The 25,084-nt window shown below is 33.9% G+C and overlaps 1 protein-coding gene across 1 annotated transcript; it reads right to left on the bottom strand.

Moving 5' to 3' along the window:
- Positions 1 to 14,354: 14,354 nt before the first annotated feature.
- On the bottom strand, positions 14,355 to 16,442 carry LOC120070695 (putative UDP-arabinopyranose mutase 2). The gene is made up of 4 exons (XM_039022542.2): positions 15,892 to 16,442; positions 15,443 to 15,693; positions 15,191 to 15,359; positions 14,355 to 14,883 (listed from the first exon to the last, which is right to left on the bottom strand). Exons 1-4 carry the CDS (start codon positions 16,210 to 16,212, stop codon positions 14,548 to 14,550), a joined length of 1,077 nt encoding a protein of 358 aa, XP_038878470.1. The 5' UTR covers positions 16,213 to 16,442; the 3' UTR covers positions 14,355 to 14,547.
- Between the last annotated feature and the right edge of the window lie 8,642 nt (positions 16,443 to 25,084).

Consider the following 25,084-nt stretch of genomic DNA (forward strand, 5'->3'; position numbering starts at 1 on the left):
CATTGTTTTCATTCGAGACTACCGTCATGCCACCCTTTTTCGGCACACACTACAAGGGGCTGACCTACGTATGATCTTCTATAGGATAAATGATGCCTGCATCTAACCATTTAATGATCTCCTTCTTGACGACCTCTTTTATTGCAGAGTTAAGCCTACGCTGATGTTCGATCGTTGCTTTATGGTCTTCTTCGAGACGAATGTTGTGCATACAGTACGCTAGGCTGATTCCTCTAATGTCGGCGAGCATCCAGCCAATTGCTTGCACATGCTTCCTCAGAATGCTCATCAATGCATTCTCCTAGACTTTATTAAGCTCAGAGGAAATAATAACCGACAGCTTCTCGTTCTACCCCAAAAATGCGTACTTTAGATGGGTTGGTAGGGTATTTAATTTCAGTGTTGGTGGTTCTACTAGGGATGGTTGCGTTGTTTTTCTTTTCTCTTTTTCTGTTGGCTCTTCTTCTTGGTTTACGATCATCTCTTCTTCCTTGCTTGTTTTTGTTATGATCGCATTACAGGCAGCAATGGATGCGCTGGTATCCTCTTCTTCATTTTCTTCATCAAACTTTTCTTCCTCAATCAAATTATGGTCGTCATCTGAGTCATGCAGGTCTTCTTTGTTAGGAAACTTCATGGCACAGATTATGTTGAACTTGAGATTCTGTCCGTTGATGCTCAAAGTGATCTCCCCTTTATGCACATCAATCTGGGCACGACCTGTTGATAAAAATGGTCGCCCTAAGATGATGGGCATATCTTTGTCGGCCTCGTAATCCAAAATGATGAAGTCGGCTGGTAGGATAAATTTGTCAATGGTGATCAGCACATCCTTCACCTTTCCCTCTGGATGTACTAGAGATCTATTGGCCAGTTGGAGAGTCACAGTTGTGGGCACAAGTTGCCCCACATTCAGTTGCCTAAAGATTAACAGAGGCATCAAATTGATGCTGGCTCTAAGGTTATACAAGGCTTGCCCGATGTATAGTCCACCTATGGAGCAAGGTATAGTAAAGCTCCCAGGATCGCTCATCTTCGGTGGAATGATTGATTTCGAACTTTGTGTTAACGCAACCATGGAAAACTTACCAGCCCCTTTCTTCTTAATTACCATATCCTTCAGAAACTTTGCGTAGGCAGACATCTCCTCAATCGCTTCACTGAATGGAATATTAATATGTAATTATTTTAACATAGACAGAAAGCATTGGTACTGTACCTCTTCATTCTTTTTCGTTCTTAGTCTCTACGGAAAAGGGGGTAACTGCACTTTCACAGCCCCCGTCTCAGTTGGCTTTGAGGTCGACACAACATTTGGCTCTATTGCTTCTTTTTCTCTTTCTTCTTCTTGCTCATCGCAACTTCAGGTTCTGCCGCAATGGGAGCTGTCCGACTAAGCTCCTTCTTTTCTCCCTCCACAGTTTACCCACTTCGCAATGTCACAACCTGATATTGCTCTTTACCTAATCCTCCTGGGTTGCGTGGGAGTTCTGTTGAACTCGATAGAGCCTCTTGCGGTCTACTCTTTAGCTTACTCGCAATCTGGCCCATCTGTAACTCTAGGTTGCGGATGGACGTAGCCTGACTCTGAAGCATAGTTTCATTTTTCTCTATGTACTGCTTCAACATGCTCTCCAAGGAAGATGATTGTAGTGGTTGCGAGTTACTTGCTTGATTGCTTGTCTGACCGTTGTTACGTGGGAAGAATCTTGATGGCTCTTCTTTCTGTGCCACGGATTGGAAGTTCTGTTGCTGATTCTTCCAAGCAAAATTGGGTTGGTTTCTTCAGTCGGGGTTGTAGGTATTCGAAAAGGGATTATTTTTTACAAAGTAAATGGCCTGTGGATTTTGCGGGCATTCTTCCATCGCGTGCCATCACCGCAAGTCGCACACCTTGCGGTGTTTTGATTGATTGCGTTGATTTGCCCATTTTGCGTTGTTACGCTGCTGATCGCAATCCCCTGAATTAAGTTCATCATTGCGGTCATATATTTTGTAGTGAAACAATAGCACCATTACTTGCATAATTGTCTTTGATTCTCATTCTCTAGTCACTCTCTCTCCAATCCTCGTGGTTCTTAGAGATGCGATCCAAGATATTCTTCGCCTCGTTATACGTTTTATCAAGCAGACCACCAGTGGCTGCAGCATTGGCAGTGGTCTGCGAAGTGGGATTCAAACCATGATAAAAGATTTCCATCTGCAGGTAGTCTGGCAAACCATTGTGTGGACAATCCCTAACCAACCTCTTCAACCTCGCCCAGGCATCACTGAGCGATTCGTCCATGTCTTGTTCAAAATTTGTTATGAGTTTCCTTCTTTTAGCGTTCTTAGTAGGTGGAAAATATTTCTTCATGAACTTCTTTACGACCTTTTCCCAAGAAGTGATCTCTCCTGGTTCGAGGGAATACACCCATTTCCTTGCCTGATCACAGAGAGAAAATGCGAATAAAGTTAGTCAAACTTCTTCAGCAGAGATATTTGGAAACGCAAAAGTATTGCAGATTTCAATAAAGCTTCGGAGGTGGGCGTGCGGGTCCTCGACACGCCGTCCTCCGAATTGTCCTGCAGTTTGGATCATCTGCAGCATCACCAGTTTCATTTCGAATCTACTTCCATCGAGGACAAGCTTCATGATTCCTGGGGATAAATCATAGAGGTTTAGCAATGCATAGTCTCTAATGGGTCTATTGCGATCGTTTTCCAGCAGGATTGGATTCGCCATGACATTATTTTTGTTTGGTGCTCCATTTCCAGGCTGCTTTGCCATCTCTTCTTTATCTGACTGTGGTTGTTGTTGGCGGTCTCTTAATCTACTTCTAAACGTCCTCTCAATCTCCGGGTCATAATTCGCCAGAGATTGACAGTCTGCAAAGAAATCAGAAAAATTACCGTTAGCACACTATTTTGCCGAAGTCCCCGACAACGGCGCCAAAAACTTGATGCGTTATTTTATGATGTGGAATTATGGATAATATGCGTTGGCGAAATTGCATTGAGCACTCAAGTTTCCTCAGCGGAATCCAAGTGTAAACTCCACTGAGTTTCCTGGTAAGTCCAGGGTCGAACTCAGGGACTTGTGAAAACAGGTTGCGGTGGTAATTTTTAGAAAACTTTGCAGTAATCAGTAACTCAATTAATTGTTGGTTTGTTGTTGATTGCGTTAATGAAAAATAAACAATTGCGGTGGATTTGAGAAAAGTCAGTTGTGTGATAGATGCACTAAGTATGCGGATGAACGGGTTGAGAAGGTCTTTAGCTAGCGTTACTTGGGAATGCGTTAGACTATGCGATCATGCTACAACCATGCAGAACAAGTCATTTTCCAATGCAAATGCGATGCTCCTAAGTCTAGGACGCATGTGTTAAATTCAAAAGTGTTCATAGAACTTATTCCTAAGTCTCTACTCTTTTCCTATGCATTGATGCAAAATGCATAAAGGCAAGGTGACCGCATTCAATCATATTCTATCTCTAGGATGCATGCAATGCGTTAATAGCAAATAGTGCTTATTCCTAAGCTCCTATCTCTTGATTATGCGTTCTAATCTAACTCTCCCTAGCCTAGATTCTGACCTGAACTTCCCAAGCCTAGATCCTACCCTTAGATTACCTCCCGAGTATCTCTAATGGATGAATGAAGCATACATAATACAAGATAATCGCATAGAAAGAAGATTCCTAGTTGTACTAGTTAAATGCTTCTCAACCCATTCAACAGATTTTGCTACTCATGCGTAAATAATAGAGAGTGAACAGATATAGAGAAGTAAATTTCATTTCGATAAATGAGTTTGAGTACAAAATAACAACGGAAGATAAAGGTAGAGAGCCTGGTAGCAATTTCTTGTTGACCGATGCTTTTACACCGTGAATCTCTATTCGGTTCAAAAGATATTCCTGCTTCCACAGGCGTCGGCCCTCTCTCTACTCTGGCAGCTTCCGGTGCTCTCCCAAGCTTATCAGAACAATCTGTCGGCACAACCTCCTTCTCTCGTGTCAGCCTTAAAGAAAAATAAAATCTAAGAACAAGGCTGAATTATGAACTCTCGAGATGGTGAACCCCTTTTCTGAAGGATGCCTTTGGTATTTATAGAACTTCTAGGGTGAAAGGCGGTTTCTCTCTCATGATTGCACAGATGGGACAGCTTTAATTCCCTGGCTGATGCGCCGAATATTTGTCACCGAAAAGCTGAATGTACTTGTTCGTTAGCGGCTGTCAACTTAATTCGGATTCGACTGTCATCAGCTTTCTGTCCCATCGTGAATAATTATACCTTTCACCCAGATGCACCTACCAAATTGCGCTAATCCTTCTTGAGCAAATGTTTGCGAACACAATCACCACAAAGTCTTGCGGTAATGCTGCGCTCGACCAATGATTTCCTATGGTCGCAATTTCCGCCTTGTGTCAACGCATATTCTGCATAAAAACACAAAAATCAACTGTTTCTATGCGATGAACACATGCAGCCGCAATATAATAAATTTAATGCTTTTTGGACGCAACTTAACATATTTTATTAACCAAGCCAACATTTTTTAAGAAGTTAGCACTATGGTAATGTGCATTTCTGCCCGTTATCATGTAACAACCAAGCAAACATGTTTTCATTAACCTTTATATTATAACAATTATAATATAAAAATGATACATGTCAATGCTTTTTATGCATGCATAAATATAACTCTTATGTTATATGATGCATGAGCATGCTCTTACATAATTAAAATCATGCTTCTCTAAATTATAACAATTACAATAAAGAGATGATGCATGATCATTGCATAACCTAAGGTGGGATTTACTATATGTGCATACCATATGACATATAAAACATACATCGCATGTATTAAATAAAAGATTAATGGACCGGGATGAGCCTTTACACAAAAAAAAAAGGAATGAAAAACCCTATCTATTACATTTTTCATCGAGTAAACCGGTTCACAAGTGAACCGGGTCTTGAACCGCCAGGAGGTTTTCATCGTGTAGAAAACCCCAGCAAGTAGACGATCGTTTAGCGCGCACTACACGATAGAAGCATAAGTTAACAATCGCGTAGACAATGACAAGGTTGCGAAGCCTGACCGTCCATGTGATCATGTAGCGCGACGACAGGTAAATGATTTACCTTGTGTTACTAAGCGATCGTTTAGCCAGTTACTAAGAAATGAAGCTTGTTGACCTAAACGATCTTCTAGCGCGCGCACTTTAAACGATATGCGAGCGTCTCATCGTCTAACCGATGCGTGCTACTTGGTAAACGATTTACCTTACGATGTTAAGCGATCGTTTAGTCAGTTACTAAGCAATGAAGCTTGCTGACCTAAACGATCGTCTAGGGCACACGCATTAAACGATACTTAGCGATCGTATGCCTGATTGTCAACCCGATACGACCAACTCTTGATCGCATACCCCATCTTTTAACCGATGCTTTCAACCGTGATCACATACTCCTTCCTTGTCACAATGTGATGGACAGCGATCGCGTAGAACTTCTTTTACACGATGCAATCAACCCCAGATTGCCTCCTTCCTCAAAGAGCCGCAACCTTTGCCCTGAACTTCGACGAACGACTCAAAACTTCAAAAAAAACTTTGAATACAGACTCGATAACAATTATTTATGCCCAAAAATGCAGGGGCCTTTACAAACAACCGCAAAAGTAAAAGGATTTAAACAAACCAAGGCTAAACATCCCGAAAACATCCATTAATCCGGCACATCCACAAAAGATTTTACAATTAAAAGAGCGTAGAAATTCACCCACCATGAATTTATATGTTATTTCGTTGCAACAGATGAAATCGGAGTATCAGAAACCTGGCTCTGATACCAATTGAAGGATCTCATTCCAAGAGTTCCATGAGCGTGTTCAGATCGCTTCCATTTTACCGTGACCGAAATAAAAACAATATACATTCAACACATACAGTTATGCAATAAAACTTAATTAACGACATGCTAAGAACCATGATAAACATAAGGGAAAGAATTTTGTACCAGTTGAAGACTATCTTCACACTCCAGAACTCCAACACAGCGGAAACCCTCCAAGAGATCTACCAACACTCGGTGGAATGTCGATTGCAACAGCACGATTAATACGAACACGAACTCTGCAGTGGGGATGACACCACCACTAATGAACCTCGGGTATCCTCGGATTGAAAACCAAAAGAGTGGGCTTTGGTGAGTTTGGTAGAGGACAGAGGACAATGATTCTTGTAGACGATAAGCAAGTGGGAGATAATGTACTGCTATCGTATAGCGGAAATGTTTAACATATAGAAGAGCTACACGATCGTGTAGGAAAAGCTGAATGATCGTTTAGGAAAAACATATACGATTGTTTAGAGAAATGGTGAGGTAAACGATCATTTACATGGAAGAGCTACTATTGTATAGGCTCTCGATTTTTTAGGCGGATGAAAAATATGAATGCACAATTTGAAAAATGAAAACGCTTTTCATTTTTAACCCGTCGGTTACCATAACTAACGCTGCCCACTATCCACATCCGAATGTGGAAGAATTGGTTAATTATCATATAATTAATCAATTAATTAATAAATAAATATAATCATATTATATTTATATCCTATAGTTTGATATCACATATCTACTATAGTATTTTCTCCTCTACTTGATATAAATAATATTTATATTTGATTTCCTCCAAAATAATGTATCTCATACATTTAGCAAATTATATCATATATAATTGAACTTTCTCTTGTCAATTTGAACATTTCAAATTAACCCAAACACTGGTTCTCGACTTTATCCAAGCTACCTGGGATACCTAATGGACCTGTGGCTCGAAGCTCTAATGGTACGTGAATAGCTGACTAAACTCTTTAGCCACGAGATCCACCATCCGTTAATTGTCAGTGATTCCACTAAAGACCAACAGCTGAACTCTTCTTACCACAGATTATTTCTGTGTCCATCGGATATAACCAATCATGAGTATGATGACCCTTCACAGATGCTCGTAAGTACAGTTGGGCCAATTTATCGTTTTACCCCTGTAGTTACATCTCACTCTTAAGTACCATTGATTCCTCTAATAAACAATATAACATAGTCCAACTATGTGTGAACACCTCTCGGGCCAAGAGAAGGTGTGTACCGCTACATTGTTCAAGCCCCAGAATCAGCCCTTAAGGAAGCCATCTATCTATTTACCCCTGCCTCAGGGAAGGAGTGAATTCCATCTTGTGTAGCTGAGTTTCCAGCTCTCAAATTAAACGAGTCCCCAAAATGGTAGGTTTGAATCGGCGACCTGGTCACTCGTACCCATACAAATCAAAGGACTGCCCTCAATGGCAGGAGTTCCCAACTTACTCAGAATTAAGGTCATGTTACCTATGGTCATCCTAGTGAAGTCAAGTCTCTGTCATGAACGGTGTTATATAATGAGACGTTAACACTTCGTGGTCAGATCTTATACAAACTCTTTGTATAGGATGCCCCCGCTCATATGTCTCCAACACGAATGATCAGGATTAAACCATCCGTGACAAGTTACAACACTTGTGACCATTCCACAAAGCGGGTCGCATTCGTAGCGTTACCAGGATAAGGTTTCCCTTCTTTATCCATTTACTACAGACTAATTTGGTTATCACTCAAGACATGATCCACTTGTATGTCACCACATACATTCTTGAGTCACATACAGATAACTAGGGATTTTATGTTTATTGGTTTGTGGTAAAGCAAAAAAAAAAATTAACCGAGCAAAATACAAGATGTGAAGTAAATATCATATATTAACAACACAAGTGTTCGTACATACTGTTTACAAACTACAGAACACAAGACTTTAGGGCATCAACCCCAACAGTTAGTTTATTGGTTTGTGGTTAATGCAACTAAAATATCATATATTTCATAGACAGAGTGAATAAAATATCAAATATTATTAATCCCTATGAGATTTAGGGCATCAACCCCAACAATAGTAACCACTAGATGTAATTTCCTTGACTAGTTAGGTTTCTATTTCAATAGGATGATCTAGGCAAATTAGTCTTACTCATGATGAAGGAACTCTTATACAAGAGTACTTATGAGCGGAAGTAGATCTTTTTGGTTTCATTGTGACAGAATTTCCACACATACATTATAACAAATAGATATACATTAAAAGCACTAATTACTGGCATGCTTTTAAAAAAATAAATACAAAAGACCGAGAGAACGTACCAGTTGAAGACTTTCTTCATAAGAACTCGGTCCAACCGTGAACGAACTTCTCTCGTTCCTACTCGTCTAGCAAGCAATCGCCTAACAGCACCATGATCGTCTACAAGAACAACAGTGCACATACAACAAGCGAACGGGGATGACACCACGACTCGAAGCTCTTAGTATTCTCGGAGTGAGAATCCAAAGGGTGAACTTTGATGGAATTGGTAGAGGGAAGGAGAAAAAGAAATTGTGTACTATGAGCAAGCAAGTGGGAGAAAATGGAGACTATCGTATAGTCAAGTGTTTGATCGTTTAGGTCGGAGTATATGATCATGTAGTAATAGCTAAGTGATTGTCTATCAAAAGGCGCGATCATCTAGCAAAGGTAAGATATCGTTTAGGTAATCGCGGGCGATGGTTTATGTAGGAATGTATTAGCAATAACGGAAGCAAGAAGAATCATTTAACCACTCTAATTCATTAATTTTGGCAAAATATAAAGCATGCTCTTGCAGAAAACAAATGAGTTTCATGACATACCGTTGTATAACCTCTTCAAAGCTTATTCTCCAGCTACAATCTTCTCTGAATCTTGTTGCAAACCACCTCAAAATCTTCCCTACTATTCTCTTGGTGCTCTAGATTGAGTTGTAGGACTCAAAACAAGCTTGAATCATGGGATGAAGTAGAATTGCTCACAGCAGGAATCTTGTTGAAGAACCTTTTCTTCAGCACAAATTTTCTCTAAAATTCTCTCTTGATTGCATGCCCAAAATTCACTCCAAACTCATCAATATATTGCAGACCATCATGCAAGGAAGAGAGTTGCATGAGTTGCAGCTCATGCTTGGAGTAACACAAGGCAATAGTAATGGCTTTTGTGTGAGCAAGTAGATGATGGATAATGGAAAACCATGTTTTTCCACTTGTGTTTTGTTTTTTCAATTTTCCAATTTTATCTTAAAATCAAAATTTGATATTTAAAAACCATTTTGATTTTAAAAATTTAAAAATAAAATTAATTTCATAAATTAATTTTTAAATAAAACTTAATTAATTTAATATCAAATATTAAATTAATTTTTACACACATCAATCTTTATATATTTAAATCATATTTAAATATAAATTCTCCTATTCCGTTTAATTTTAAAATTAAACACGTAATTATATCTCATATAATTACTAATTCCTTAATTCTAATTTAAACGTTTCAAATCAACTTAACACGCTATTCTAGAGCTAGTCCGTTACGAGTGAGTAGGGGGACCTCGCGGACCTATAGATCATAGGCTCCAACGATCCGAGATTAATTGGCTAAACTCATTAGACCAGATTAATCCCCATTCGTTAACTAATGGGTCACTCCACTAAAGCTCATAGTTGCACTCCCCTCACTATAGATATATTATGTCCACATGATTTAACCATAATCAGCAAGTCGACTCTTCACAGGTTGTTCATAATAATGGTTGGGTCAAATATCTGTTTTACCCTCGAGATTACGTCTTGTTCCTCAAGTTCCTAATGATCCTCTAATGAACAACTTGTTTGTGATCCAATCACTAAACCAAACTTTCTCAGCCCAATGAGAGGGTGGGGCCCCATGTTCAAGATCTGGATTCAGTACTTGAGAGAACAACCTTTCTCCTATCCCTAAATCGGGTAGGCGTGAACTCCTTCTTGCACCCTATGTCCCCAGCTATCTATTAGGTCTTATCCCTGAAATGGGAGTCTTATTAAGCCGGCGCTGTTGAGCCAACCCTCACCTATGCAAATCTAAGGATAATCCCGAATAAATAGAAGTTCATAGTTAGCTCAGAATTAAGATCGAGTTACCTTGGTCATCTAGGTGAAACAGTTAGTCTTATACAGTAAACAACGTTATAAAGTAAGAGTGACTTATTTGTTGGTCCGATGTTATGCAAACTCATTGTATAGAATTTCCTCACTCCTCATGTCATAACATGCACGAATTAGAATCACATCGTATGTAGTACTTTATAACTCTTTGTAACAGCTACAGAGTAGGCCGCATCTAATGGTATTACCAAAATAAGATACTCAACCTTATTCATGTATCATAGATCATTTTGACTATTTACTCAGACCTGATCCACTCTTATGTCTCCACATAAAGTTCAAGTACTCATGTAATAGTCATGGGTCTTAGTTTATTGGATTTAGACTTTCATACAATTTATGAAATCAATAATAAGTTTATTGATTATAGAAAATGTTTATCATTTTACAAACTGCGAGTTTTAGGACATAAAACCCAACAGTTTAGGCAACACGGGTGTGCGATCGTTTAGTAAGGCGGGCATTATCTTGGTGGTGTCATACTAAACTCGGCACCGTCGAGGTTCTGTGGAGGCCGTTCTTGTTGCTGGGGAGTTCGTGAGCGAGACGATCGCTGAAGACGAGTGCGAAGTGTTCGTGTTGTATTGCAGTCGTGTTGTTCGAGCGTTCGAGGTTGCTGTGTTCGAGCGTTCATGAGCAAGGAGCGTGGAGACAAGTTGACAAATGTTCGTAGCATTCTCCTTGTTTATTCGATTGTATCATGCTGTAATTTCTATATGAATTGCATAACTGTATGTTTTGTTTTAAGACAGTAATTTTAATGTCCATACATGATTGTAATTTGGAATGATCTATTTTCTGCTGCTCATGGAAATCTCGGATTTGATTTCCTTCATAGAAAAGGTCAACGATAATGCATACAAAATTGATCTTCCGAGTCAGTATCAAGTGAGTGCTACAGTTAATATTGTTGACTTATACTTGTTTGATGTAGGAAATTGTGATTCGAGGATGAATCCTTTTGAAGAGGGGGAGAATGATAAGGAGCTGACCAACCGAGAAGCTCAACAAGATCAAACTAGCTCAAATGAAGTGGAAAATGAAGCTCACAAAGCTCAAACTAGCTCAATTGAAGCTCATGCTAAAAATGCATGAGAGAACTTTCTAAATCAATCCAATCATGAGACAATCATTATGCCTCAAGAACCAATGACAAGAGCTAGAGCTAAAAGACTTGAAGAGGGATTAAATGCTTGCTTCCAAGCTAAATTTCCATCCCATCATGAAGATTTGCAACCCTAAAACTCTAAGAGTCACTTGGACACCCAAAAGTCCTAATGAATCTGGAAATTCATATCCATTCACATATTTAATGCTTGATGTATTAATTTATTTCAATGTATTTATATTTATTAAGGTTCATGTATGTAATTGAAGAGTTTTTGTTGAACCTAGTTAATTAGATGAAAAGTTGTGTCCTTTCAAGTTGTATTTTCAATTAGTATAAATACCTATGTACTTTGGTCATTTGAACAACCGTTTGAATTTAAATGAAATTTTCTTAGAGTTTATTCTCTCAAGCTTTATGTTTTTTTTTTTTGTTTGTATTCTTGTATTTAGAATGCATGTTTTAGGACTTTAAGTCTAGTTTAATCAATTAGATTGTGGAAAATTCAAAATCTTAAAGTTAGAAACAAATTCTCCTTTGTTCTTGATCATCAATCAATCTTCCAAGCCCAAATTTGTTTACCTTTCTTGGAGTTCACGTGATTGAGTTAGTTCCCTTTATCACATTTTATCCTCACAACTCTACAAATCTTTCTCAACAACCTCCAGAATTGATATGGCATCTGCATGGGCATTATGGAAAGGAATGGCATTTCGATTGTTCAAAAAACTTCCCAACATAGTAACGATTTTGCCAAACTCTTCTTTCCTATTAATCTTTCGCAAACAGTCCCAATAATCAAGCAACGACCAACCTCTGCCCATAAGATGACATGTTGTTTCCAAATGAGTCTTGCAAAATAAGCACGCCAAGTTATTAGAAATCCCTTTTTTCAACAAATAATTAGTGGTAGGCAGAATATGACAAATAATCTTCCAACCAAAAAATTTGGTTTTGGGAAGCGCATTTGATGCCCACAAAGATTTTCACACACCTTTTTGACTCACTCTCCTTGGAATGAGAATGATAGGCACTTTGAGAATTGAGCAGATTCATTCTGAGAAGATAGACGCTCTTAACAATAAACAATCTTTACTATGAACTCTCCGGGTCATTTCATCCTCCGAACGTCGGCCATTTAGAGGGATTTTGAGAATGACAATACGTAGTATATTTAATATTTGATTTACTTGATATTTGATATATCAATCATCTGATACTTTGTATGTAGTACATAAATTATACAATTTATATATAAAATTTTCCCATTTATATGCCAAATTTATTAGTCAATTTGTGCTCATGCATTTATTAATATTCATGAATTTAGTTTGAATCCTTATTATTTTGTTTTGGAATATTATTTTTCTAATAAATTATCAACAACTTATAATACTTTAATTCAGTCCGGTTAGTAACCATTCAAAATAAATGTTGATAAACTATTGAGACACCAATATAACACCTGAAACTAAAATTTGATCAAATATTGATATAACTAATAAACTTGAACAAATGTATATAGCTTTCAAGAATAGCTTTTTTTATGTCTCTGTTCTCGCTTTCTTATTGGGTTTAATGTGTTTAAATATTTATTTTTGTCGGTTCTCGAGCAATTCATGCATATCCAAGTGTTATAGGTCGTTCGGGTTGATTTGGAGCTATTTGGAGTGATATTGAGCACCCAAGGCTTCAAAGGAGATGAAATGATCATTGTGCCCTTGAAGAGCTGGTGCAGCAGCGCCATGCTCGGTGTTGCGCGTGATGCAAATTCCAGAATGCTAGGAAATGCGACAGCACCACGATGCTAGTTGAGAGCGTCGTGACGCTCTGAAATGTGTCACACAGACATGCACACACAATACAAGGTAGGGCAGAGTGCTACGTTGCCTACTCCCCCTCTCCCGCACTTCGACAAGGATGTCCAGCGTCGCGACACTGCCCCTTTTTTTTATAAATAATCTCTTTCTCTTTTAGGGTTTTTTGTGGAGGATTTGATGGAGGCCGGGAGAGGTTTGAGAGTTCTTCCTCTTCACTTTTTCTTCATCTTTAGGACAAATTTTTAGTTTCTTTTGGGTTGTAACTTAAGAATGGAGCTCCCCCTCTTATTCTTGTCTATGAGATGTTGAGGTGAGGATTTTTCCTTAGGGAGCAAGAACCTTTGTAATTTCTTGAAATTTCTTGTTAAATGAACTTTGTATATTGTTCTATGCCTTCTTTGAATCTTGTTTCATTTAGATATGTATATTTGTGTGTGGATTGACGCCCCTATCATGAATGTATATCTTAGCTAATCGATTTTGGCTTGCACGTTTCCTTAGTTGTTCATTCATGCATGCTTAAAATCACTAAAGTAGCAATTTTTAATTTGGGCATTTACTTGGTTTAATCTAATAATTTTGCTACCTGTAGCATCGTTGAATTAGGTTAGGTCGAGCAAGTCGTTGTGCATACATAGATCAAATGCATGTTTATTTAACGAAAATCAATGATCGAAATTACATAGGAATCCCTCTTGCTCCCGAAACTAGACCAATATATTTTAGGTTACGTTTTACCCGCTACTTTTATTTTTTTCTTTCACTATCACACTATCACACTTCCTTGCAAATCGATCCGGACTTGTCATTATTGCTATGTCATCGTAGTAATAGTTGTATAGTTTGGTAGTTAATAAATTTTATTTGATTGGAGGTTTGCAGGCAACAGTAAAACTCCCTTATCACTCATGCACTTATTAATATTCATGAATTTAATTTGAATCCGTATTAATTTATTTTGGAATATTATTTTTCTAGTAAATTATCGTCAATTTATAATAATTTAACTCGTCCAGTTGGTAACCATTCAAAATAATTGTTGGTAAGATTTTGACACCCATATAACAGCTGAAATTAAAATTTGATCAAGTGTTGATATATTACTAATATACTTGAACAAATGTATGTTTAAGAAGTACTACATTAATGTTATAACTAAACTTGTTTGCTAACATTTCATTGTATTTTTAAACTAACATCCATTCCTCATGATGTTTTTCTTAAAAAAAGAGTTCTAAGAATCTGTTCTTTTTTGTTGTTGAAATGTAACTAAGATTGAAAATGTTTCCAACAAAAGAAAATTAAGTGTTATGAAATGCATATACAAAAGAAGTCGCTCACAACTCAACTTGAACATTGAGAAATAAATATCACTTTATATTTCTGGCTATCACAACTCTGGTACAAACTAGAACCTGATCACCATATCTTATTGTTTCTACAGCTTTATAACAAAGAGTAGATTGAGAAACAAAAAAGTACATAAAAAATCCAAAAAACTCATGAAGTTATTAAAGCTCGAACACCTATAGTTGCACGTATTAAACGATTACACTTTGCCATTGGGCAACTTAGCAGAAGCTCCAGCTGGGTTGAGGTCATCCCAAGCTTCAATCCAAGTCACCATGGCATCTGCCAGCTTGTCGAAGTATGGATCTACTTTGCTAAGCTTGTCCTTCACTTGCTTGGCCAGCTCAATATAGCACTTTTGGACAGTGGTGCAATCTTTTGGAAGAACCACTTGTTGGAAGAATGGGATGATGTCTTCCTGCCAAAAAATTCCCTTGTACTCCTTCCTAAGATTCACAAATGGGTTGCTTGCCTTGCTATGGTAGATGTAGGGCAGTCCTGTCTTTACTCCCAGCCCCAGATGGTCACATATAACCTATTTACACCATCAATTTATTGTTCACATGTGTTGGGGTCGAAAATGAATTCAGGATTAGAAATACGATATGAAAAGGATTTGCATAAGCTAGATATACATGTTTGTGATCAATCTATCAGTCAGATGCACTGTAATTGTTCTAACAGAATGCTTTTCTGGGTACGGATTGAAAAATAATTTGGAATTAAAGATATGATTCGGGAAGATCACATATAACCTACATCTACATGTATAATATATGATCAATCAATCATTCAGAACGGTTTTGTTTTTTTAGTTTATTAAAAGAAGCAGAAGGGCACACCTTGATGCACCAGCCTGCCCACATATCGTCATATCGACCGATTGGTTGGCCATCACCCATGAGTCCAAAGTACATTGCAGGGCCGATGAGATCTCGGTCAAATGCCAAATTCATACCGCACATGGGAAACAAAGTGCCTTTTGGGATAGTTAGAACAGCATCCACAAACCTTTTTTCAGACAATGAAGCCGATTAGACAACAAATTTGACTTAACTATCCAAGTAGAGCAAGGTTTAGAAAGTATTCCATACCTTGTGTTCCTCTCGAGAGGCTTAACAAGCTGAGTTGGTGCATCATAATCAGGAATGTTAAGCCAGAGGCCATGAGAAACAGCGGTCGGGACACCCTCTCGCAGACTGAAGGGATATCCACGCACAAAGTCGGCACCATCACGGTAAGGATCGTAAAGGGTGTTGAAGAAGAAGGGGGTGGAGGGGCAGAGGAGGTTCTTGATGTGTTGCGCAAGTGCATTGATGGGTTTTCCAGATGGATCACTTGCAACCTAAGCATCAAATTGTAAAACAAATAAACTTGGGAACCATAAAAAACAGTCCTCCAGATTCATGAATGAAGTACTAATGAGGAGAAAACTAAACAGCTTATAAAAAACGAAACCCATGTGAGTGAGACATTTTCACAAACAGATGGATGGCAGGCAGGCAGACATTGAAAAGGAACAAAAAGAATGGGAAGAACTCACAAAGCAATCATCATCAATGGTGAAGATATACTTCTTTTTGGAGACCATGTAACCAAAGCATCGACAAGCAGAGTCCTTAAAGGAAATGCAATTGGCTCTAGGACCAAGAATGCGATTAATGTCATTACGATTATAGAGCTCATAATCAAAACCATCAGGGACTTTGATGGTCTTGGAAGGGTCCCCATCTTGGACAATGATGAGATGATAGGGCTGAAAGAAGGGCCTCCACATCTCGAGGAAGTCGAGGTTTCTGATGGTGGGGATGACGATGTCGAGCTCATCTCTGAGCAGAGAGGTTGCAGAGGCGGATTCAGCCATGGGAGAGAGGATGGTGAGGTTGGATTAAGAGATGGGGAGATGGGGATGTGAAGGAATTGGGGATGGAGAATGGAATTATATAAATGGGAGTGAAGAAGGAGAGATTGTGAGAGGGCGTAGAGTTAGGCAGAAGCGAGTGGTTTAAAGACCCCATTAAAGTAGAGAAACAGAGAGAGGTGTCTGAATTTCAAAGCTAAACCGAGAATTGTTCTGTGGTCAAACTCCCCGACTTCACCGGATCAATTTATCAGCTTCTAATATTTCTTTATTAACATTAAAGACTACTTTTTTTAATACACAATATTTAATTCTTATATTTCTTCTTAACAATTTTCATAATATTTACTCTCCTGACTATTCCATCCATTATGAAACACAGACACGTACGACTATATGATATGGATACAATTGGATACGACGATTCGTCAATTTCTAAAAAATTAAGATACGAATACGTTGAAGAATAAGTCATTTTTTATATATTATTTTAATATATATTTCTAAAAAACGATGATACTCATATATTAAAAGTACATTTTCTTTTGCTAGGTTGTCTAGTTTTAGATTGAAAAAAATTAGATGAGTTGTTTGTTTTTTTTTCTTTAAAAAATGTAAGCGTAAAAAGAGATACATCAAATCACTCGTCAGATACATATCTAAGAAATATCTGTAAATATCCGTATCTGATACGTATTTGATATGGATTCTTTATCTCACATGAAGTATATGTGCTTCATAGTCTATCCATTTCAATTCTCACTCCATACATTTTAAATGTCATTTTTTTTTTGGTAGTTTCTCATTTTTAATGGGTTTATGAGCTTTTTGTTTAATTGGTATTTTGAAAAAAAATAATTTTTAAATTTTTAATTTTGTATTTTCATTTCTTTTGTTTAATCAATTGATCTTGAAACATATGAGTAGAAATGAATCTACACAAAAATTATTGTAAAGTCTTATGTTTAGGAAGAAAATCAAATATTGTAGGTTTTATATAATGGATACAATCTCTTCTCTACTGAGAAAAAAAATAAAAAAAATCTTTTGTCTATTTTTGAGATATTTGTCAAAGTTCAAAAATAAAGAATATATTGCTAAAGTGAATATAGTCCAACTAACCTATAGTATTTGTTAGGGACCGAAGTTTTATATTCTCCACTTCTATTGTTTAAAAAAATATGTGTAAAGAATATATTTTAAAATTACTTTCTAACTCTAAGAGTTAAGATAGCATTTTAAAATTGTTTTGAAAAATTAAAATAGACTAAACTGGTAAATAAGCATAAATTTTAATAATGGAACACTATGGTGCACTTCCAAAAGTCTGAGTGCTCCCATCATTTTAACAAAAGTAGAAATATATACATGGCTTCAAATATTTTTTTTGTTTATATATTTCTTGCTTTGTATAATAATTTTTCTTATACTTTCATTTTTAACCATTAAGATCCGTTGGCTAAAAAATTAGGAAAATTCTTATAAATAGTGTTTGTACTTTTGTAACGTGACTATTTTTAAATATTTTTTTATATTTAAGAAGATCCCTAAAAAAAATTAAATTATAAATATGATCCTTATGGGTTAGAGAAATTTACAATTAAATTGTTGTGATTTGATAAAAAGAAAATAATTGGGTGTACCATAGGTTGCACTTATCTATGGTGCATCCAATTATAGTTTGACACGTCAAATTTTTTTTTAAAAATAATTTATTATTTTTTTTTTGTATATGTGTAGAAATATAACTTAAGTTCCACGTAATATTGCTCTCGATAAAATTGACATAAATAGTCCACTATTTATGAGGATTTTTTCGTCTAGGGACTATTATGAGGTTTTATCAAATTATAAGAACTGTATTTTTATTTTCAATATTATAAGAATTAAATTCTAACTTTTTTCAAATAATAGATATCCAATTTATAATTTGAACTAAGAAAACATATAAATTTATGAGTAGAAGTAGTTTGAAGGCCTTTTGAAACACAAATTTAAAAGCTTAGAACTAAACTTGTGATTTAAGAGCGTAAATGTTTTGGTTCAAACTTCTCTTCCTTTGTGTTTCAAAAAAAAAAAAAAAAAAAAACTCTTCCTTCGATAATTTTTTTTTCTTCTTCTAAAAAGATATTCTTCATATTAAATTCAACCGACATAAAACAAGTTCAATTATTTTCCAAAGATTAACAACCTAAACAACTCACATATCCTTTTAAGGGCAAAATTACATTCTCGTCGTAATATTTTAAAGGAAGAATTATAAACATATGTATGTATGTGTATATATATATATATTACTATATGCTTTTTTGTTCAGTTAATTAGGAGTTGAAAGAATGCTTTTGAAACAAATTAGAAGTTGAAAAGTATTTTTTTTAAACAAAAAGTTTGTTTGAAAGTTGAAATTATATAAAGATTTTTAACGGAAAATTTTAAAATTCATATATAGTTAATAATAAAAAAAAACTATAACCTTTTTTTTTTTTAAGTAATACTAATATAACTTCTATTTGTGAAACCTAAATTTTAGATTTATATGAATTCATTATGTTTAATAAAATTCATAATGAAAATTTAATTAGTTAATAAAAGTCGTGTAGTTAACATATGACTCATTTATGGAATTTTTACGAATTATCTTTGAACTTATTTTACAAACGCAAGTTTATCTTACGATGATGCATGGTAGTTATTGTAGAAAAAGAGAAAAAAATATCTATATATATTCTTTAATTTTGGATTATATCAATTTAAATTCTGAACCAATAATTATATTAATTTAAATTTTAAACTATTGTAAAGATATCAATATATATCCTCAATTACTTTCTCCTTTTTTTTTCCTAAATGGAAACAAATACTTCATTAAAAAGAAACACCCTTTAGTAGATTACAAAATGTGCATCAAGCTCAATGATCGGCCTCAATCACATAGGTAAATCAACATTCCACTCTCCTATCTCAATGTTAGAAGACACCCAACTAGCTAGTCAATGAGCAACCCGGTTACAAGATCAATGGATAAAATTAAATTTCCTAATGTGAACCCGAACCATCTACTCTTTAATCTCATCTCAAATAACCCCAATTGAACAATTTTGCATAGAGTTATTATCAATAGCTTTGACTAATATTTGGGAATAAGTTTCAGCCCAAATGTCATGAATCAAATTATCAATTAAACTTCTAAACTTTCATAAGTGAATCAATTTAGACTTTCAATTAAGATATATATTTTTTTAATTATCTATGCATCAATTTGGTTAAAAAGCATTTTTAGTTCCTAAATTCATACAAGTAACAATTTAGTCCCTGAACTTTGGTTTGTAACGATTTAATCCCTATACTTTTAATTTTGTAATAATTTAGTTTCTAAATTTTACTACATAACAATCTAATCCTTTAACTTTAAAATTTGTAATGATTTAGTCTCTATTATAAAAATTAATGTTAACGTTTAATGAGATTTCATGCATAAATAAAACCGTTAAACTAATTAGAGGCTCAATATTTTTATAAAATACGAAGTTTACAACATAAAGTATTAAAAATTGACATCTAATTTAGATTAATTTTTTACAGGGACTAAATTATTACAATTTCGAAAGTACGTGGATTAAATTGTTACATACTAAAGTTTAGGGACTAAATTGTTACAAAATTAAAAGTACAGAGACTAAATCATTAGAAACTAAAATTTAAGGACTAAATTATTGTTACTTTTATGAAAGTTCAGGGACCAAAAATATTTTTTAACCCATCAATTTTAATCGCCCATTATATTAAGGAAAATTGTAATATTGATAGCAAAAAACATAAAAGTGTTTGCAAATTTAGCAATGATTTTCTAAAATTGCAATTATAGGAAACAAATTAATTTTTTATTATTCTGGTTTTACACTCATTTGTTTACCAGCAAACATATCTGATATACATTTTATATTCTAGTATATATGTCTGTTGATATACTATTTAGTATATCAATCAGCTACTATACTTTATATAAAGTATACCATTTAGACAATTGATATATTGTGACTTTAACTGTGTTATAAGGATATTGTTTGTTTGATTATGGTAAATATATATATTTTTTCATATAGAGTTATTTTCATTCAATTAGTTAATTTTGATGGTCCGATTTAGTATTATATTTTCAAAATTGATTTTGATGGTATATCTTAATTGTATTAATTTTTTGTCAACTATTATACCAAATATAAAGTATAATAGTCAATTTGCTATATTTTCTAAATTTTAATATGATTTCGATGGAATATAAGTTGCATTCAATTTGATATGTCAGTGGTATAACACATATATTTCATATTTGATTGATATAACTAAATTAGATTAAAAAATATGTCAATTATTTTGTTGATGTGCCAAATATGAAGTATATTATTTAGAATGATACTTAAAGTATAACATTGACATTTTAATTCTATATTACTCTTAATTCAAAATGAATTATTTCAAGTGGATCATTAGTGTATGTATCAATAGTATATCACAATTTTGTTCAAAATGCAATATTAAGTATTACATGGTGTATTGGTAGTTTATCAATACTTATTTAAAATCCATTTAAAATATATAACATTGATTTACAAATTATTAATCGTTATTAAGGGGTGTTTGAGGCATTGAGTTGATTATTATTGTGAGTGGTTATTATAATCTATGAATTATAATAATTTGTGTTTGAGGTGTAAGCTATTTTAGTCTGTATTATAATAGTCTAGTTTTGGAGTATAGACTATTTTAGTCTAAGTTAACGAGAATGAGAGAAGATGGGTAAAAAGAAATATACAATATAACAAAGAGAATTTTAAAATAGTAATATTGTAGTTAATTGTTGGTTATATAAAATAGCTAGAAACACCAATTATTGTAATTGAAAAAGCTTAAACAATGAGTGAGCTATAATAGGTCTACTCCACCAAATTGAAGTTGGGGCCCAAACGACTTCTAAAAATTCATTTCAAGTACATCATTAGTTACCAATAGTATATCAACATTCATTCTAAATCCATTTTAAATACAATATTGGTGTATCAATATAATATCAATACACATTCAAAATATCATTCATGTATATTAGTAATTTATCAGTAATATATTAACACTCATTCAAAATTCAATTTCAAGTATATTATTAGTGCATAAGTAGTTTATAAGCACTCATTCAAGATTCATTTACTAATATTGTATCGATACTCATTGAAATTAGGGGAAAATACATTTCTTGTCCTATTTTTATTTTGTCCCTAGGTTTTATTATGTTATACATTTAGTCCTTAAGTTTTGAGTTTGGTTTCAATTTATTCCCCAAGTTTCAAAATGCTACAATTTTACCCTTAACATTTGTGTTTTGCTTTAATTTGGTCATTATGTTTTAACACTTTTAACCTCAATTTTCACTGAATACTCACTTTTCATCTTTAAGTTAATTTTTATTGATAAATTAAAAAATCCTTAAAAGAATTATTATTAATTAAATTTCACTATTTTTATCACAAAATTTCACTTTATAATTATTTTTATTAATTCAAAGAAACGTCAACAATGAAAAGTGAGTACTTAATGAAAAAAATGAGGTAAAAAATGTAACATCATATAACATCTTGCAATCCAAGAACCAAATTGAAACAAAACTCAAATCTCAAGGGTAAAATTGTGACATTTTAAAGCTTAGGAACTAAACTGAAACAAAACTCAAAACTTAAAAGACTAAATGTATAACATTTTAAAACCTAGGGATTAAATAGAAACTAAAGCCAAAACCTAAAGACAAAAAATGTATTATTTTCTAATTATTAGTGTATAGTAGTATATTAGCATTCATTCTAAATAAGATTTCAAATATAACATTGATGTGTTAGTATATCAATGTTAACTCAAAATTCATTTTAATTATAACATGGGTATATAATTAATATATTCTATACTTCTAAATAATACATTTGTTCAAATATATTAGTAGTGAAAGTGTCGAAGCTTATAACAAAAGCGATGGATCGTTTTTGCATTAATTTTTGTTCAAATTAAAATACTACGAAAGGAAACATAAAATTCAAGAAACATCAAACATGTTGGAATAAATTAATACTTTTGAGAGAGAAAAATACCTTTGTAGAATCCCTTAATGCACATTAAATTCTCCTTTTACAATGAAATCTCCTGTTTGAAAGACGCCTCCAAATGATCTTTCCTGTTATATATCTGACAAAGACCCACTTATGAGAGTGATATTTGAAAGAGTGAAAGGAATTGAGAGGAGGAATAAAAAATACGGAGAACTGTTTTCTTGGGTATGGTTAAAAGAGAGATTTTGAGAGCTTTTTGAGCAAACTTCAGCAAACATTAAAGAATACAAAACTCTATGTATCTTTTTAGTGTTAGCTAAAATTTTGAATGGCGAAGTGCTATATCTAGGGGTGTGCATGAGTTGGGTTAGATTGGGTTAGTATTTTTTAGATCAACTCGAACATTCGGGTTGGTTTGATTGGCAACCCAAATGATTCAAATAAAGTTTTCAACCCAACCAAATCCAATCCAACTCTTAAAATTCGAGTTGGGTTTAGTTAGGTTATCGGGTTATAATTTTTTTTTTTTAATTTTTAATGAAAATATATAAATTTATCTACAACACACGACTAATAACTAAAATCTCATAAAATTAATATGCTAAATACCAAATATCTATGATACTTATTGTAAACTTTAAACAAAGACAAATATCATAACAATTTTAAAAGAAAAATATTAAAAATTCAAAAATTAATCAATACAAAGAAATCAAACTCTAAACAAAGAGGAATATATATATATATATATAATTCGGGTTGGGTTGGATCAACTCATATTTTTTTTTTTTTTTAGCTAACCCACAACCCAACTCAACCCAATAAAAATAGAAAATTTCAACCCAACCCAAGAACAACTAACCCATTCTAACCGTTACATTTTGGGTTGGGTAGTCTGGGTTGTTCGGATTGTTGGGTTATTTGAATACCCCTAGCTATATCTCTGTATTTATTAAGTGAGGAAATAACTTTCTCACTCTCTACACTCTCCCCCTTTTCTGACATTGCAATGCATGGGAGTTATTTAATTAAATTAAAGAAACATATAATTAATTTAAGGAAAATATTTCAAATGGTAAAACTTTTGAAAATATTTACAAGATATAATAAAATTTTAGAACTATCAATGATAGACGTTGATAGACACTGATAGACTTCTATCAGTATCTATCAATGTCACTTATAGATACTGATAGAAGTCTATCAGTGTCTATCAGTATCTATCATTGATAGTTCTAAAATTTTGCTATATTTTGTAAATATTCTGGTTCGTTTTTCTATATTTAAAAACAACCCTTAATTTAATTTAATTAAATAATCAAATATCTAATATTTAATATTTAATTAAATGTAAATTTGAATCATATTCAAATGTGTAAATGTTTCATAACATATAGTTTTAATATGAATCTCATTCATATTAACTTTTAAGCTATAATTTTCAAATTTCTTATATTATATAGTTTAATCCCAAAATTAATCATATAATATTATTGTATCTATATACATCATGTTAATTTATATCATGTACAATTAACATATATTTTTCTAAATTAAATTTGAACATTTCAAATTATTCTTTGGTCCTTATTAATTCGTTTGAGCTAGTAACGGGACTTTATGAACCTATAGATTATAAGTTTCATTAATTAATTAAACATTTTAATTAAATTAATCAACATTCATTAACTATGAAACAAACCATTATAGACTCATAGTTGCACTCTTATGCACAGACGTGTTGTGTCCATGAATATAACTGTTATACATAAGTCAATCCTACACAATTTGTTTGTAACTACAGTTGGGTCCAAAGTTCGTTTTATCCATGTAACCACCTCTATATCCTTAAGTATTATTGATCTTTTGATGAACAATCTGTTTATGTTTAACCATAAACCAAGTCTCTCTTGGACCAATGGGAAGGTGGACCCTTTTTATTCAAGTCTCGGAGTCTAAAAGAACTGCTCATCTACTTTTCCTATATGGAAAGAAGCGAGTTCCATCTTGTGAAATTACGTTCCTAGCTCCCTATTCAGTCAAATTCCCAAAATGGTAAGCTTATTGTGTCGGCAATTCGGGCCACTCTCACATATGCAAATTAATGGATGAGACCTCACAAGCAGGAATTCATAACTTACTTAGGATTAAGATCGAGTTACATATGATCATTATGTGAAATATTAATTTCTTCAATTAACGGAGTTATAGAGAGAGATTAATTATTTCACGGTCTAGTCTTATACAAACTCATAGTATAGGATACCCTCAATCACATATCTCTACATGAACGATTTTGGTTACATCATTTGTAATATTTACACCGTATCTATAGTGTTACCAGGATAAAGCACCCAACCTCATCCATTTACTATAGACCCTTTAAGTTATTACTTGAACATAATCAACTATATATCAACTATATACTATTCAAGTCTCAATCAAATAGTCTTGGATTTTGTTTATTGGATATTGTTATGTAAATTGAGAACATAATATAAAATAAGACATTATTTTATTAATCATCAGAAATTTGTTTTATTTACAAACCACGAGTTTAGTACATAAAACCTAACAAGTAGTACAAGTTCGGTATATCCACAAAGTTTAGTTCATTGATCTTATGGATGGAGTGCTACATCTATAAGAAAGGTGATCTGTTCTATCTTGGGAGGCAATTACTTTCTAAACTCAGGCACTAGGGTGAGTAAATTTGTCTTAAGAAGATAACGTGAATTCGTTAGCCTCAGATCTTTAATGTATATATTTGGTTTTAATTTCATGTG

This window comes from Benincasa hispida, chromosome 1 (genome assembly GCF_027475165.1).
Source record: "Benincasa hispida cultivar pf3 chromosome 1, pf3_genome.v1.1, whole genome shotgun sequence".
In the NCBI taxonomy this organism is placed as follows: domain Eukaryota; kingdom Viridiplantae; phylum Streptophyta; class Magnoliopsida; order Cucurbitales; family Cucurbitaceae; genus Benincasa; species Benincasa hispida.

Coding starts and splice junctions, on each gene's coding strand:
- LOC120070695 (XM_039022542.2), bottom strand. CDS start 16,212: ATGGCTGAATCCGCCTCTGCAACCTCTCTGCTCAGAGATGAGCTCGAC. Junction 15,694..15,891: donor CCATTGATGATGATTGCTTT/GTGAGTTCTTCC, acceptor TTTGATGCTTAG/GTTGCAAGTGATCCATCTGG. Junction 14,884..15,190: donor GGGCAGGCTGGTGCATCAAG/GTGTGCCCTTCT, acceptor TGGTGTAAATAG/GTTATATGTGACCATCTGGG.